Source organism: Phyllostomus hastatus, unplaced genomic scaffold (genome assembly GCF_019186645.2).
Source record: "Phyllostomus hastatus isolate PE091 unplaced genomic scaffold, TTU_PhHast_1.1 phas_scaffold_46, whole genome shotgun sequence".
In the NCBI taxonomy this organism is placed as follows: Eukaryota; Metazoa; Chordata; class Mammalia; order Chiroptera; family Phyllostomidae; genus Phyllostomus; species Phyllostomus hastatus.
In genome coordinates this window covers 14,973,514-14,990,325 of record NW_025334032.1, presented here as the reverse complement: position 1 = coordinate 14,990,325, position 16,812 = coordinate 14,973,514, and the positions used below count along the sequence as shown (strand labels likewise).

Genomic DNA, 16,812 nt, shown 5'->3' with positions numbered 1-16,812 from the left:
TATATAGAATTTGAGGTGTGACAGTCTCTGTTCTAAGTATGCTCTGCATATCAACACTTTATTTGACAACCCCATTATAAGGTAGGCACTATTTTTATACTTACTCTGTAGAGGAGTTAACTGAGGGCCACAGGGAAGAACTTGATCTGGACACATGGCAAACAGGAGGGGAGTTGAGCTCCAGAGCTTGTGTCCTTAACCCCCATGCCACACGGCCTACATCTGAAAATCTACCCTCACATGTACTAAAGCATTCCCTTATTTATTTTCACTAACATCAATCACCTTCTTTTTCTGGAGAAAAAAACTAAAAAAACTTCTTTTTGCAGATACTTTTGAGTATACAGCTATTAATAAAGTAATGGTTTGGTTGGTCAGGTAGAAACTAGAAAGATTGATGAAATACATGAAATCACCAATGTAAAAGATTTATAAAATGAAAAAAAAATAGTGAGTTTACTAAAACAGCAGGCTCCTTGAGAGCTATAGTTGAAAAGAAGATTGGTCTTGGCGTGGAGTGACCTCATTCTATGTCAGTTTTTACAACACATTGGTCTAACCTCCTAAGGTCCCCAACCTTTTTGGCACCAAGAGCTGCTTTCCTGGAAGACAATTTTTCCACAGACTGGGGCAGGGGGGATGATTCAAGCACATTACATTTATTGTGTACCTTATTTATATCATTCCATTGTAATATATAATGAAATAATTATACAACTCACCATAATGCAGAATCAGTGGGATCCCTGAGCTGGTTTTCCTGCAACTAGATGGTCCCATCTGGGGGTGATGGGAGACAGTGACACCCAAAGTGTGTGTTGTTATGCCCAGTCTACTCCCTAATCTCATTTTGGTTGCTGTCACTGCAGAAAACCCTGCTTCATAAAGATAGGATGTTGGAAATGGAAGCAGGATTTTCAGTGCTTTTGTGTCAATCTCAGGCGGAAGCCTTGACTTTAATCCAGAACATATGGAGATTTGAAGTCAACTCAAACATACTTTTAAGGCCACTGTCATTTGCGATCTCAAGCAGTTGATATTCTAGTGCAGACAAAGTCAATTCACCTGCATTATTCACAAATGGGTTGCGGATCCATTTCTTCCTGGCGCGAGGGTTTTTTGTGGTTGGGAGGTAATGCTCAAACTATTTTGAAAACTGAGAGAGGTGATTATGCACCAGCTGGGAGAGAGAAGGCCGTGGCTCCAGCTCTTTCAAATCTCTACTAATGTTTGAAACATGTCAAACATCCCAATGTTCATTCATCACCCCCATAATTCCAGTTTGGTTTTGGATGCAGCCACTTTATCTGCCAATTTGAAGACAGCTGTTGTTCTCCCCTGAAGTGATAGACTGAGTTCATTGAACAGGTTGAATATATCACACAAGTAAGCAAGATTTGTGACCCATTCTGTGTCACTGAAATGTGCTGCCAGTGGTGACCGTTTTTCTAAAAGAAATCCCTATAGCAGCTCTTGTAACTCAAAAACTCTGGCCAGCGATCTACCTTTAAAAAGCCACTTCACTTCTGTTTATAAGAAAAGACATGTGTGCTCTGCTTCAATCTCCTCACAGAGCTGTGTCAACAGACGTGAGTTGAGGGCATGTACTTTAATGTGGTTGATAATTTAATCATATCCTGCAAAATGTTGTTAGGTTCAGGTGATGTTTTTTCAGCTAGCCAGCATTTCTCTATGGATGACACAGTGCAGAGACCGACGTTCAGAAATGACCTCTTTGACCCAAATAGTGAAACCAGAATGCCATCCAGTCATGGCAGCCACTCAATCTGTTCATATAATGACATAAAATGACCAATTCAGCTTTCCTGATATGTAGTCATTCAGACGATTAGTTCTGCAGCTGTAGTGTTGGTTGGCAACAAAAGTGCACAAAACATATCCTCATGCACAACCTCCTGAAAAATATATCGCACAAAAACAAGCATTGTTGTCTTGTTGTCAACACCAGTAGACTCTTCAACCTGGATTGCATTGCACAATGACTCATTAATCCTAACAATTGTGTCTTAATATCCTGTGCTATTTTATCTAGTTATGGTGCTAGCTGAAAGAGGAATATGTGCCACCTTTTGAACTGCAACCTCTCCTAAAAGTTCATGGCAAATGTCCTTAGCAGCAGGCAGGATCAACTCTTCACCAATAGTAAAGGGTCTCCTGGCTTTGGCAATGTAATTAGCCACTAAGGATGATGCTCTCAGTGCAGACGCATTTCATGAAGTGGTGGCCTTCTATAATTGCTTCTCTTCTTTGTGTTCACATTTTTTTCTTTTGAAAAACTCCAAAGGCTTGTCTTTTAATGCAGGGTGCTTGGTCTCCATGTGGTGAAGCAGTTTTGAAAGTTGCATGACTTCATGGGATAACCAGTCACAACATACTATACAAAGTAGGCTTGGAGAATGTGAATTGCCTGTTGCAATGAACCCATATTTAAGTAGGACTCTTGGTATTTTCTTTTAAATGCAGCTTTCTTTTTGTTGGCAGTCTTAAGAGTCTTCTGCTGTCTCATCATTGGGTCTTTCCCCCTTTTCAAAGAAGCTCTCCAGTGATGTTTGTTTATTACTCATTTTGGCCAGGGTTAGCATGTGGGCTTACCAACACTGTGACTGAGACAAGTGTGTGTGGGGCGGGGGAGAAGATGCAGATGGAACTAATAAATAAAATAATTAGCAGGCCATGCAAACTAAAATGTCAGATTCTGACTTAAAGCATGTCACCAGATACAGCTGCGTAATTAAAGTATATCAACTCACTTGTCACAATAAAGCCTGCCACCAGATGGAGCTTAATTGTCACCTGCCACTCACTGACAGAATTTTGATATGAGTCTGCAAGCAATTGATTTATTATGGCCTTTGTGCAGTCAAACCTCTCTGCTAATGATAATCTGTATTTGCAGCCACCCCAGCGTTAGCATCACTGCTTCAGCTCCACCTCAGATCACCAGGCATTAGATTCTCATAAGGAGCATGCAACCTAGATCCTTTGCATGTGCAGTTCACAGTAGGGTTTGTGCTTCTATGAGAATCTAAGGCCACCGCTGATCTGACAGGAGGCAGAACTCAGGCAGTAATGTGAGCAATGGGGAGTGGCTGTAAATACAAATGAAGCTCAGCTAACTCACCTGCTGTTCACCTCCTGCTGTGTGGCCCAGTTCCTCACAGGCCACGGACTGGTACTGGTCCATGGCCGGGGGTTTGGAGACCCCTGTTATAAAGCCATCACAGCTGGGCCACAACTTCATCTTTGTCAAATGAAGAAATTACACTAGGTAATATCCAAGTGTATACCAAGCCCTATGATACTAACACATAATCTCTCTTCATATCTTTTCACCTGCATTTTTAGAATACTATTTATACATTCAATATATAATAGGTTATATACTCTAGGATCCATTACTAACAATAATTGCAAATACCTGGTTACAAATGCTCTCTTATTTATGTAAGAAAAATTATTTTAAATAATACCATGAATTAAATGGCAACATATTAATTAGTAATGAACATATTTCCAAGAAAATGCAAAAGATGTCCCTAGGCTGATAGCATGTGATAATGGTTTTTTTTTTAATCTTTGTTCAAGTACAGTTTTCTCCCTTTTACCCCCACTCCAGTCCCCCCACCCAACCCTCCCCACTTCCCTTCCATTACCACCCTCCCCCTAGTTTTTGTCCATGTGTCCTTTAAGTTTGTTCCTGTAAAATGGAACAACTTTTCTTTAGGTTTCTATCCTACTTTTTATTTATGTATTTATTTTTTTTTAATTTTATTCATTTATTTTTAGAGAGGGAAAGGAGGGAGATAGAGAGAGAGAGAAACATCGATGTGTGGTTGCTGGGGGTTATGGCTTACAACCTAGGCATGTACCCTAGCTGGGAATCAAACCTGCGACACTAGGTTTCTATCCTACTTTTTAAATGAAATATCCATAATCGTTGTGCTTAACAATAGTATGTATGTTAACTTTTATATACTTAAATGTTAACTGATTATGCATTTTTGGAATATATACATGTAAAAATGTTATTTTCTTTTAAAAAGGAATAATTTTAGTTATCATTGGTATTTAATACTCATTAAATGTTTATTAATCATGCAAAATATTTATATGATTAATTTAAAAAAATAAGAAGCAGTTGTGTTTATAGAACAAGCACTAAAGTTAAAAATGAAGAAACATATAAAGGATAAGAAGAAATATGACAATTAACAGTAGTTTCATCAGAGGTAGACTAATGATGGACAGAACATTCCCTTCATCTCAACTAAACTATAGGGAGGCTTCTTTCCAACTCTCCACCCCTGATCTCCCATTTCTTTGAGCAATTATTTTAGAGAACTTTCCATTGTAAATTCTTTGTCTGTCCCTTTAAGGTGTAAATCTTCAACCCAGAAACGTCTTTCTTAAGAACTTGGAAGTCATCCCTTTGAAATGCAAACATATGAAAGATACAGTCCCTCTCTCCCAATCTCTATGGAGGAAGGAGCCTAAATTCCATAAGTGCCAATGAGCAAAAGAGAATGAACTAATCATATTGACCAATCTTCCTGATAACATCCTCCCGTACTTTTCTACTAGCTCACCCCAAGCTAAAAAGCCCTCTGGCCTTTTGTTTCATGGAGTTGAGCTATTCTTTCTCCTTTATTGCAATATTCTTGAATAAAGTCTTTCTTATATTTTTAACTTCTCTGGTACAATTTTGCTCTGACGCTAAGGAGTGTTTTTTTTCTTTGATGCTTCTTGGATGCACTCTCCAAATTGTCTTCAATAAGAAAATATTATTTTTGATTATAAAAAAGAATTATTAGGAACAGAAATTTATCTGTGAGAAACAGAAAAAATAGGATTGAAATAATGTATTTTCTAAAAAAAAAGGCCTTTTGTTTGACAATCCATAAGCAAGAAGAAAATGAACAGCTACCATCTAAGGGTATTTTAGATTAATGCATAAGATACAGCTTTAATCTGATTGTGGGCAAATTAGATGAGACTATAACAGCAGACAACCAGTTTTTAAACTCTACTGGATTTATTCAAAACTTATTTCTATAAACATTAAGGTATTTTATGCAAAGTAAATGTGTCTATAGGAACTGAGATTCTTATTTCTGAAAACAGAAACAGACACATAATAAAATAAAAGTAACAAGGACAAAAATGATTGCCCATTATATCTAAAGCAATTTTAGAAAACTATAGAGAATAAAATTGACTATATTGAGACATATTAGGCCAATGAAAAAATTCTAGTAGAAACAAATATGAAGAAATGGCATGTGTGGTTGGTTATTGTGGTTGGTTAAAGTGATGGACTGAAGAGGTACTTCTCAACTTTCATACTTGGAACACAGCTACATAAATTATTATAGGGAATTTGGGATTTTCTACAACTATAAAATAAGATAATGATCCCAAGATTAATGTTGAATGAAATGATTCCTGGAAAGTTTTAATTGTTTTCTTTGGTCCTGCTAAAAAAACTTTACTTTTTGTAAGAAAAAAATTACAATAAAAAAACATTTTAGTAAAATATGATTTGTGTCTAAAACACAAATAAATATTTCAATATGTGACATGTGGTTGGATTAAAATTATATTGTTTTTACAACACCAACTATTCATCTCATACTCCTCAATATTTATCTGCAAAGAAAAAATTTTTAGCCCTGGCTGGTGTAGCTCAGTGGATTGAGTGTGGGCTAGGAACCAAAGGGTTGCTGGTTTGATTCCCAGTCAGGGCACATGCCTGGGTTTTGGACCAGGTCCCCAGTAGGGGGCACATGAGAGGCAACCACACATTGATATTTCTCTCCCTTTCTGCTTCCCTTCCTCTCTTTCTAAAATAAATAAATAAATAAATAAATAAAATCTTTAAAAAAAGAAAAAAAAATTTAATCTCTAAATTAAAATAAGTTGAATCCAGCAGCTCTGTGCATACATGAAGGAAGTCTCTGAATGTGGCAAATGCTGCCTTTGCTAGAAGTGACTCTCCAGCATGTATTTATTTTGCTGAATAGGTATTTAATATATGATATTTATATGAAATATTATCATTCATTAAATATGATGTTTAGAGCCAGTCACCAAAGTCTGAGGTGTAACCCAAATTCCTTTCTTTACATGAATCTTGCATAAGGAGATTTTACTCCAAATATTTGCTCAAAAGGGAAAGCCTCTAAAAAAGACAGTTTCCTATTTCAATGAGTGCCAATGTTTTGAAATGGACTTATATTTTTTCTTTCATGCAGGAAACTAGTATGAATGAGGAATGTTTCTGATCACTGGAAACATTTACTAAACTGTAGTAATGAAGTTCAACATACAAACACAAGGGTTCTCGTGGAAGTGCTTTAATCATTATGAATCCCTCTAGATGACTGCTTCCTGCCAGCCACAGCCTCCCTGATGTCTATGACAACAGTGCACAGCCTTCCAAGTGAAACAAAGACTGTATAGAATTTAGAACTGGGTGTGTGATTGAACTTATCTCAGGTGATGCTGATTACTGCACAATGGTCACTGAAACTGATTTTGAAAATGCTTAGGTCACTCAGCATTAGGTCACTCAGGGTCCATACCTTACAGGTGCAACCAGAGACACGGTGGTCACCCAGTGGAAGTGAGGAAATTAATGTCTGTAGTACAATTGTACCTAAGGGTCTTAGAGTCAAGTGCACTCTTCAGTGCTTATCTGAGCATCCTGGTCAAAATTACAAGGAGGCATTTGCACAATGAATGTCCCCATGTGCAGTGGTGAGACATAGCTCAAAAGCTAACTTCCTCCTATGAGTAAAATTTTTAGATCTGCATGGCAACATTGTGCATACCATGAGGTTTTGGATATGCTCAAACCATCTTCTGTGCTTGTTCTTCCTGTATTAGGCTGGAGAACATGAATAAAGAATCCAAAAACTTGGGTCCTAATTGGAGTTGCCACTAAGCTATAAGTCTGTCAGACCTCTGGGCTTCTGTTTCTCTGTGAATAAAATGTGAATAATTATGTCTGCCCATCCTACATCATAACATTTAAATGAAGATAAATGAAGATGGTTATTAAAACTGCTTTGATATGCAAACCATATTTCCTTTCAGTTGAGAAACAAAGGCAACAGAAAAATTATTGCGTAGCCACAAGTTGCCTTGTTTTTGAATGAATAGAAAATGTTGAGCCTGTTTCACAAAATGTGGCACCTTCGAGGCTTTCCACAAAATCTACTTAAGCCTATTGTGTGTCTCAGATTTTACTGTGGTCAAGGACATATTACATAACTCACACTGCACCACTCAAAAATCCTCACAGCGTATTTCTCTTCAACAATGGCCACTTGACTGAAGCCACCTTGGGATTTTCCCCTGACTCCTCCACTTCCTTTTCTTGTGGCTCTCAGCCCTGCTCAGTTCTGCCCCCTCCTAGACTTTTCTTAGTCCCACACCAAGCAGCATCTTCTCTCCATCCCAAGTTCCAGCTGACTCAGAAACACTGGAGACCCAGACCATAAGCAACCTAATCAAAAGATGCACCCAACCAAAGCTGGTCTTCTTGACAATGGGTTTTCTTTCTAGCTGCCTAGAAAATGAGATTTGCTGCATATGATCACAATCAGTTTAAAAGCACCTAGCTGAAGGTACCAATTCTACTGTCTTTTAGCCTATAGCCAAAAGGCCTTTCTTCTTTAGATAATTTGCTGACAGTTCACAGATGAATAAAGAACATTCTTTTATTTCTTTTTCTCATTTCTTAAGGATTTATGTAGTATTACAATGAGCCAGTTACTGCCCTAAGCACTTTTATAAATATTAACTTGGTTATTCATCAAGAACAAGCCCATGGGACAGACATCATCCATCAACATCACCATCACTCTGTGGTACAACTGCACACTGCAGTGCAACTCTAAGGTTGACTACCTAGAGTTAGCATGGACTCCCACAGGTGAGGAGCATAATCTCCAGCAAGGCTGCCTCACTTCAGATGCCAGCCACATATTTGGGAGTCTCCATTCCACCCACTCTTGGACCAACTAGCTACAAATTTGGGGGTTTCCATAACCCACCCTCAGGTTAGATAATTCACTACACAATATATAGTGTTTTCCTGAATTCACTAGGACTCAGAAAAACACTATGCTTGCTATTGTTACAGCTTTATTATATAGAGCATATAAATCAGGACCAAGGTGAGTTTTAAGGTCCTAAATGTGGAGCTTCTATGTCCTCTCTCCCTGGAGTTAGGGCACATCCCAGCATAGTGATCTCTATACCAACTAACAAGCCCCATCAAGATGGTTGTCCAGAGTTTTTATTAGGGTATCATTATGTAGGCATGATTGACTCAATCATTGGCCACATGTTTGAACTCAGTCTCCAGCCTTTCTCCCCTCCTGGTGGCGAGGCTTGCTCAGTGTCCCAGTCTGTAAACCCATCATCATTTTTCTGTGTGACTAGGCTCCACCCTGAATCACCTTGTTAGCATAAACTTATGTACAATACAAGGAACTTTTAAATAACAAAGACACTGGGGAGTTCTAAGGTCTTAGAATTTCCCCTCTCGGGAGGCAAGAATAAAGGCCTGGCCAAATTCTTTATTATACAACACCCACAGTTTACAATTGAGGGGAAATGTAGCAGAGAGTTCTATTAAATTACCCAAGTCACAGGGCCAGTAAGTGCTGAGCCCAGTAGGGAATTATAAGCCTCACCGCCATTATCTTGGCATTGTTTCTGTAAGTGCTGACTCTGACTACATATGTAGCTTGTATAAGAATCCTGGGAACTAATTCCCAAAGATAGACTCTGCTCTTTAGTCATCTCAGATCTGGTAGATTTGCTGAATTCAACAATAAAACCAGGATGATGTAAAACCAGAATGATGAAACCCAGGACGGTGCACGCCAGACCACTGCTTGACCAGTTTCAGAATAGACTGTGCTGGTCTCCGTGTAGAAAACTTTTCAACCCCCACCCCTTGATCTCTTTGTTCAGCTTTCCCTCTCCCTCATTATAAAAACATTCATCTGTACTGAGATGCTAAGATGTCTTTTTAAAGATATTGTATTAATTTATTTATTTTTAGAGAGAGGAGAAGCAAGGGAGAAAGAGAGGGAGAGAAACATCAATGTGTGTTTGCCCCTCATGTGCCCCCCACCAGGGACCTGGCCTACAATCCAAGCATGTGTCCCTGACTGGAGATCAAACCCTTTGGTTTGCAGGCTGGCACTCGACCCACTGAGCTGCACCAGCCAGGGTGCTAAGATGGTTTTTGAGGCATGAGCCTGCCATCTTTTCAGGTTGCCAGCACCTCAAATAAAAACACTTTCTCACCAGCACCTGTCTCATGAGTTTGGCTTTCACAGTGGTAGGCAGCTAGACCTGTATTCGGTTACAATCTCTCCCAGAATACAGACTTTCATCTGAAGTTGTCATACTAAAACTCATCCTAAATTGGCAATGTGTTACATCTACAGCTGAATGACCATAACAGTGAAACTCAAATCAACAATTTCCTGTTTAAAGTCAAACTAGAAGTTTTAGAATCAAAAATGAAAATGACCTTCTCACTGGAACTACATGAGATTGGGTATATTTGTGTGTTAGGAGTTAAGTTACTAAAGTCTAAGTATCAGACAGGGATGTAAAAATAGGGATAGTGGTAGAAAGTACTTTTAGGTGTTAAATTTTTTAGGGGTTAAATGACATTATGCATGTAAACCACTTTGCACAAGTCCTGACGACTTGTAATTGCACAGCAAATAAATTGTACTGTTGTTATCATAAGTTATCATCACTATTGTTATTAAAAAATAAAACCCCACAATTGTGTAGTAAACTACTCTATTTAGGCATTGTGTAGAATATTTGTGGCTCCCAACTCAAGGGCTCCATGAAATAGAATATTAGAAACAAAAGTATGCACATATCAAAACTTTCCAGTAACTAAAAACCCTAGGAGAGCACTCCTATGTTCAAACACCAAAGGGTATATTCAGCAGCAGCTGGCACCTTAGCAGCAGTAACAGTAAATGAGCCCACCAGGACATATAAGGACAGAAAAGATAGCACAGCGAGTAGGCACCCAGTCAAAAGGAGAAAAAGAATGTAGTGAGGAATAGCAGTCAAGTATGAAAACAGTTGTAGTAAATTTAAAGCAGAAAGAGAAAACCTAAAACTTTACAGATAGAGACCATTTAGAGAATATTATACTTGGAAAGACCTTTGGAATTAAATCTAACCTGTTCATTTGAGACATGAACTTGAAAGTCAGGCAACAAATAAAGATCTTAATAGTGTTCATTGGATAGAAGATATATTGGAAAACATGAAATATGGAATTATCCAATAATGTAGGAAAATCTTATTGATTGTTTCAATATACAAGAAAGAAAGGCATTTACTATAAACAGTGGGACACAGTGGAAATGACATTCTTATCCTGGCTAAATCACAAAATGCTCACCAAAAAAATGAATATGAGTTGACAATGGAAAGAAACTTTGACTTTTATGCTAAAATATTAGAAAGAGTAAAGCATATAATTCTTTCTTAAAATGTTAGCAAACTATACTCTGGAAAAGTTTGGGTTAAATCTGATGAAGAAAGATGGGCAACTATAACTCAGATGAGGAATACATGATAAGTCTTCAGTATGAGAACTAGGGTTAAAGATGGGGAAAAAGATTTACTAAAAAAATAGATAATACAGAGAAGAGGAGAAAGCTTTTAAGTTCTTTCTAGTTCTATACTTCTCGCACCAATGAATATGAACTATTCATTTTTAGGCAGCATAATGAAATTAAAGAAGCAATGGGGTCTAGTGGAAGGCTTGTTTCTGACTGAAGCGGAGGAAGACTAACTAATATTTCAATCCCTACCTACTTTTTCCCTTTCTTCCTGGAATTTTTTGTTCTATTTTAATTTCTCTTTTGCTTCCTAAAGTGGAAGGACTTCTGAAAACAGCTGAAGATCAGCCTTCATAAAATTCAGGAATTAAACCATTCAAGAAGTTGATTGATTTAAATGAATGAAAACTTATATTTTCATAGAACAATAGCATCTGAAAAGATTGAAAAAAAAAAACATCTGCAGAAAACTGTGGCAATGTTCAGGAGAGGAGAGAGATAGAAAATAGAGAAAATCCAAACTTTCTCCAAATTCCCTGCATAGACTCTCAAATAACTGCTTTGTGACAAAATGCTACTTTATAAATGATATATGAGAGGTTTTTAAAAGAAATCTATTTATACTTCCTGTTAATATGTAAATTATCTGATACACTTCATATACAGGGTGGGGCAAAAGTAGGTTTACAGTTTTTTTGTGTGTAAAAACAATACAATAATTAATATGTAATAGCACAAGAAGAAACTATGTGTTTTATATACTCACAACTGTAAACATATTTTGCCCCACCCTATATGTTCTCTATCAAAAGAATGGCATGTTGAAAATGTCTCAACACATTTCAGTAAATTTGTTGTTCAAATCTATCACTATGGTGACATCAAAATATATTAAAATCAATAAGCATTATTTTTTCTCAACAATACACACACTTACAAGCTTTAGAGAATGTTTTGCCCTCTATAATGTTTGTGAGTTTGTTTATGTAAGAAGCTTCAAGTGTCCCTATTTTTCCTTCTCATGGCAAAAAAAGAGCTAAAAGAGAAGATTACAGAAAGTAAAGTTTTCTGCATTAAAACACAGTAATACCTAGTTGTTATTTCATCATGTCTATTTGCTCCTGGTTCTTATTTATTTATAACATTTTAAAGACAATGGGAAAAAATGTGGTAAATTTGATCCCAACCAAGACATCCAAAGAAATGAAAGCAAGTTTATATATGTGATGAAAATTTAGAAGTTGTATATAAAAAATAAAGACAATAAAAACAAGATAAAATGTTTCAAAATAATGAATTATAAAATAAAATTTACAAATTTTAGTTATCTTTAAGTAAGTCAATTTTTTTCAGAGTTAACAAAATTTATGATTATCATTATTTATTTCTTTGATTTAATTTTAAATTCTATCTCAAGAAAAATAACAAGAGACTACAGTGAATAAAAGGTTAAAATTCAATATAAAACATTTAAAAGTTTCAAAGCTTTGCTGTGAATAAAATAAAAATGCAATTAAAATAATAATATTTAATTGTGTAGAACAAATAAGCCATTGATTATTCCATTTAAAATCTGATGCTCAATGAATAATATAAAAAATAATAAAAAGCACTTTTTTGAGAAAACTTATTGTTTGTGTTCTTCTGTTTTTAAAAAAGTCAAATAATAAATAAACTATACACACATGGAAAAGCTAATGTTTATCTGAAATAAGTTATTATGAAAGAATTTGGTTTTAACTTAAACTTATATCTGTTTACATCTTAATTTCTCTTTATTTGGAAGCTCATAACAGAATCCTAAAAGTAAAGTAAAACATATTGGATATTGATTTTAATATCAATACCTGGAAACCTTCTTCCATAGCAAATATTTGTATGATTCCTCTCATTCCAGTGATATCAGTAACATAAAAATGTAAAGAGCAAGGTCAAAATATTCTAACCATTCATTTTAGGTAACTTGAAATTTGTCTCATCAATTATTTCCTGACTTGATGCCAACTTTTCTGTCTATGACTTCTTCCCTTTGCTCCTACGTAAATGTGATACCATTTTTTTTTTTACTTGTGAAAAGAGCAGGTAGCAAATGCAGTATAGGTAAGAATAGGTAAGAATGATGTGGGATCCAACTGCTGGGCTTCAAATCTTAATCCATCATTTTCCAGCTCTGTGATTTTAGGAAAATAAGAGAAATAGGGCTTTGCAGACTGATGATAGAAAACTCATGAAGGTTCTTAGCATAGTGTCTCACATAAAAATCAAGCTCCTTTACAATACAGTTAAAAAGAATCCAATTCAATAATGACTATATCTTAGTGTTAAGTAGAAGTGAGTGAATTTATGTATGGCTTTAACCTCTGAATTGTCTAGATTAATTTTAAATTAAAAGCGTTTTTGAACATTGGTCATTAGACTGGCTCTGAAATCAGATCTTCCCCCTTAGAGCTTACTTATTTATCACAACAGCCTTGGGACATGCTCTTTGGCAGCACCTTTTCAACTTCCCAGGAAATCTAATCATGCTAATTCTGGGTCTCCCTCCACATTTGGGAAGTGGAACAAATCGTTTGATGGATGAATCTGGAAAGAGTGTCTCCGCAGCCAGGGCCTCCTTCTCCTTGGAGCGAGCCTTCCCACAGAGAGCAGTTTTCCTCTTCCTATGTACTGTAACCTTGTCTGGGAGCCCCCTCCCTTGGGAGACCTGATCTGGTTTCTAGGTGCCTAGTTGGTAAAGCTACCTGATAATGGGACATAATTGTAAACCCTTTCAGCTGCTACAATCAGTAGCATCCTTCAAAGTATCTCCTATCACTGATCAGCAGCAACATGGACTCCACCTTTTCTCTTTAATTATTTCTCAGATTGTCCAGAAACCACATAGTGCTATTTATCCAAGGCACCCTAAAATATTCCAATATTAGATATAATGTCCATTGTCAGAAAAAGAAACATGTTCATAGAATGAAGTAATTTCCTCAAGGTCCCATTGGTTGTACACAGCAGATTTTGTTTTCAACCTGAAATATATTTTATCTTCTTTTCTTTATGTGTTTATTTCTTTTATTGAGATATAATTTGCACAGCATAAAATCCACACCTTTAAAGTGTACAATTCTGTATTTTTTAGCATATTCACGTTTGTATAAAAATATACTTTCAGAACATTTTCATCATATCCAAAGACCCACATCCATTAAGAGATACTCCTCGTTACGTCTTCTCCCTACCCCTGAAAAACACTAAATGCATTCTGTTTCCATGGATTTGACAAGTCTAGACATTTCACATAAATGGTAACATATCATATGTGGACTTTTATTTCTTCCTCTGTTTACTTAATGTTTTTAATGTGTATCCTCCTTGTAGCATGTGTTAATATTCAGGAGATACTTTAGATTACAAAAAAATCATTAGTTTTAACTTTAGAGAGAAATAAATAGTTGAATTTCTTACTTTAGGAAATTTAGCCATCATGATAGTTATTGGAAACCTTACATACAGGTTTAGCTAACAATTTGGAGTGAGTTTAAAATATTATCTTTGATCCTGTGTTAAAAAGTATATCTAATTACTAAGTAGTAGTGTTTAAAGAAAACAGAGGGTTTTCATAAAAGTATGCTAAACTCGTTATTGTCAACAAATATTTTTTGATAAATATATTGACATGTAGTTTCAATTTTCCAACTTTTAGTTGAGAGATAGATTTAATGTTGACTGTAAAATGACTGGTGATTAGAGAAGAAGACAAATGAGAATAACTAACTCAGCTGAGAACCAGGTCTATGGCTTAATCATTTTAGAAAGACAGCACTTACAGCTTACTGGAAAGGGCTGGGAGATCATGAATGATCTCTTCATAGGGCTCCTCTTGTGCTAAGGTAGGCACAGGTAAAGGCTCTTTCATTTTTTCTTCCCAGGCCATTTCAGCTTTTAGCAGCATTTCCTCAATAAATTCAGATGCAGCAATATCTACACAAAACATTAAATCAGAAAAAGGGGCTGATGAAATCAGAGTAAACTATTTACTTTCAATGAATCAGAAAATACCAAAATTTATCAGCATGTGGCAAAATAAAAACATTAAAATTTTTGGTAGAAATAAAATTATTGTACTGCCATTTAAAAAGATTATATTTTTCACATTAGTGACATTTAATTACAAATGAAATGAAAAATATATAAAAATAATTTTCACTAAGTGGTAATGAGTAAAATGTAAATCCTTGAGAAGCTAAGTTTGATGTCATTGTATTTTCAGTGAAATTCTTCCTTCATCTTGATGAATATGAAACAAAATGATAAAAATAGTTATACATTCAGAAAAACTGTGCTATTATAAAACATGTATTAAGTTCTAAAACAATTCACTAAATAAGTAGATGTACAAACAGATATTAAAACACTGGGTCTAACCTCTCAATCTGAAATATGAGTTATTATACAGTAATTACTTATAAATTACATATTAACAGTGACATCTGAACATATCTGGACAGAACTATAGATGGACAATAATCAACTTATTACACTTATTAACAAATGATACTGGAAATCAATAAATCCTGAAGAAAACTTCGCATTAATAACAGTTAGGAATCTAATGGAGGCAACTGCTCCTTTTTAACCCTCATAACTAAACTTCATGACTACCTTTGAATTTGACTTATGTGGCTTTAAATTTGACTTAAATTTGACTTACGTGGCTTTATTGCCTGGATATGGTAATTCAGCAACCTCAAGAAGGTATTCATGTCAGAATTTTATCATTTGCTTTAGGTTAAATCATAACCACATAATGAGTAGGAGACAGCTCAGCTTCCTTGCCTGGGGAGATTAGTTCTGCCCCACCTAACAGCTATACCCCAAATGACTTTAATTCCTCAGGTAACTTTTATGTGTCCATTTCAAATTTAAAAAACACAAAATAGCTAGAATATAATATAGTACTGTGATAATTTTCATTTGCTCAGTCAAAATATGGGTGTCAGGTCCATTGTTCTCTGCACTATAGTTTTATCTGCTTCATTCTTCTTGCTCTTGAATAGAATGTCAGGATATCATGAATTTACTTGTAACCTCTCACTGTATTATAGCTCATTATTCCTTGTGTATGAGAGAAGTATTTTACTCAATCAACAAATGTTCACTCAAGGTCTACTATTGTCACATCGTTATGTCTCTCATGACCAATATTGATGGTAGACATGGCATGGCCAACTCGGGCAAAACTGTCAGAGTCATCATACACTAGGCCTGAGGTGACCAAGGTTTAGTCATTCCCTGGGGCTGTAAGACTGTCATTTACCTTGGATGTCCATTTTGGCACAGTTGACACTAGACCTAAAAGGTAAAAGAGTGACAGATGGGAGTCTGTGTAGTCCAAGGTCAATCATATTTTCCCTTCTCTGGGCAAGAAGCCAGGGATATGAACATGAAAATATGATCTGTTAGAACTAGAGTAGAGTTAACAGAGAGCATGACTTATAGTTCATAATAAAAAAAATCATTCAAAAAATAGAAGAAAGTTATTGATTTATATTTGCTCCTCTAATATTTACCATTAAACATGCTTTTGTTGTTCATGTTAAAATTACTATACTATCATTAATATAAGTCTGTTCTAAAGTTTGAATATCAAGCTATCATAGCTCTGTTTGTTAAATCATCAGTTTATTGTAGCAGAGATTAAAAAACTTTCAACAATGATACTGAATTCCAATACAACAAGTAACACAGCAAACCCCTCATCCTGTCTTAAACTAGAGGTTTATTAGGTAATCACACTCTCTCCCATAGTACATTAAATAAGAAATCTCAGGTTAGTAGTTAGAGCAAGAAGAAGAACAAGGAGATATATAATATTCAGATCAATTACTACTTTCAAAATTTTATATTATTTTCTTACTTATTCTAGACTTTCTTCTTATAACTTTTTAATATACCAAAATAATTTATGAGTAGTAACTTTATTGTCAAATTTTCTAAAAGCAAAAAAAATGTGGCATCCAATTTTAAAATACATATCTAAATATATATGAACACTGGTAAAAAGAACTCTAGAAATGTTTAAAATATATTTATTAAAAATAAGTAAAATTAAATTAACATTTTCAAACATTTAAATTATCTTTAGAACATTAGTCTCTATTTCTTGCAGTATAAATATCTG

General features: G+C 35.4%; 1 protein-coding gene across 3 annotated transcripts in view; it reads right to left on the bottom strand.

Moving 5' to 3' along the window:
* The window catches only part of MYO16 (myosin XVI), a 627,599-nt gene that overhangs the window by 345,060 nt on the left and 265,727 nt on the right, over positions 1 to 16,812 (bottom strand). For all 3 annotated transcript variants that reach the window (XM_045821913.1, XM_045821912.1, XM_045821911.1), the window contains exon 9: positions 14,459 to 14,612. In XM_045821913.1, the coding sequence (XP_045677869.1) occupies positions 14,459 to 14,612 (154 nt within the window). The remainder of the gene's footprint in view (positions 1 to 14,458; positions 14,613 to 16,812) is intronic.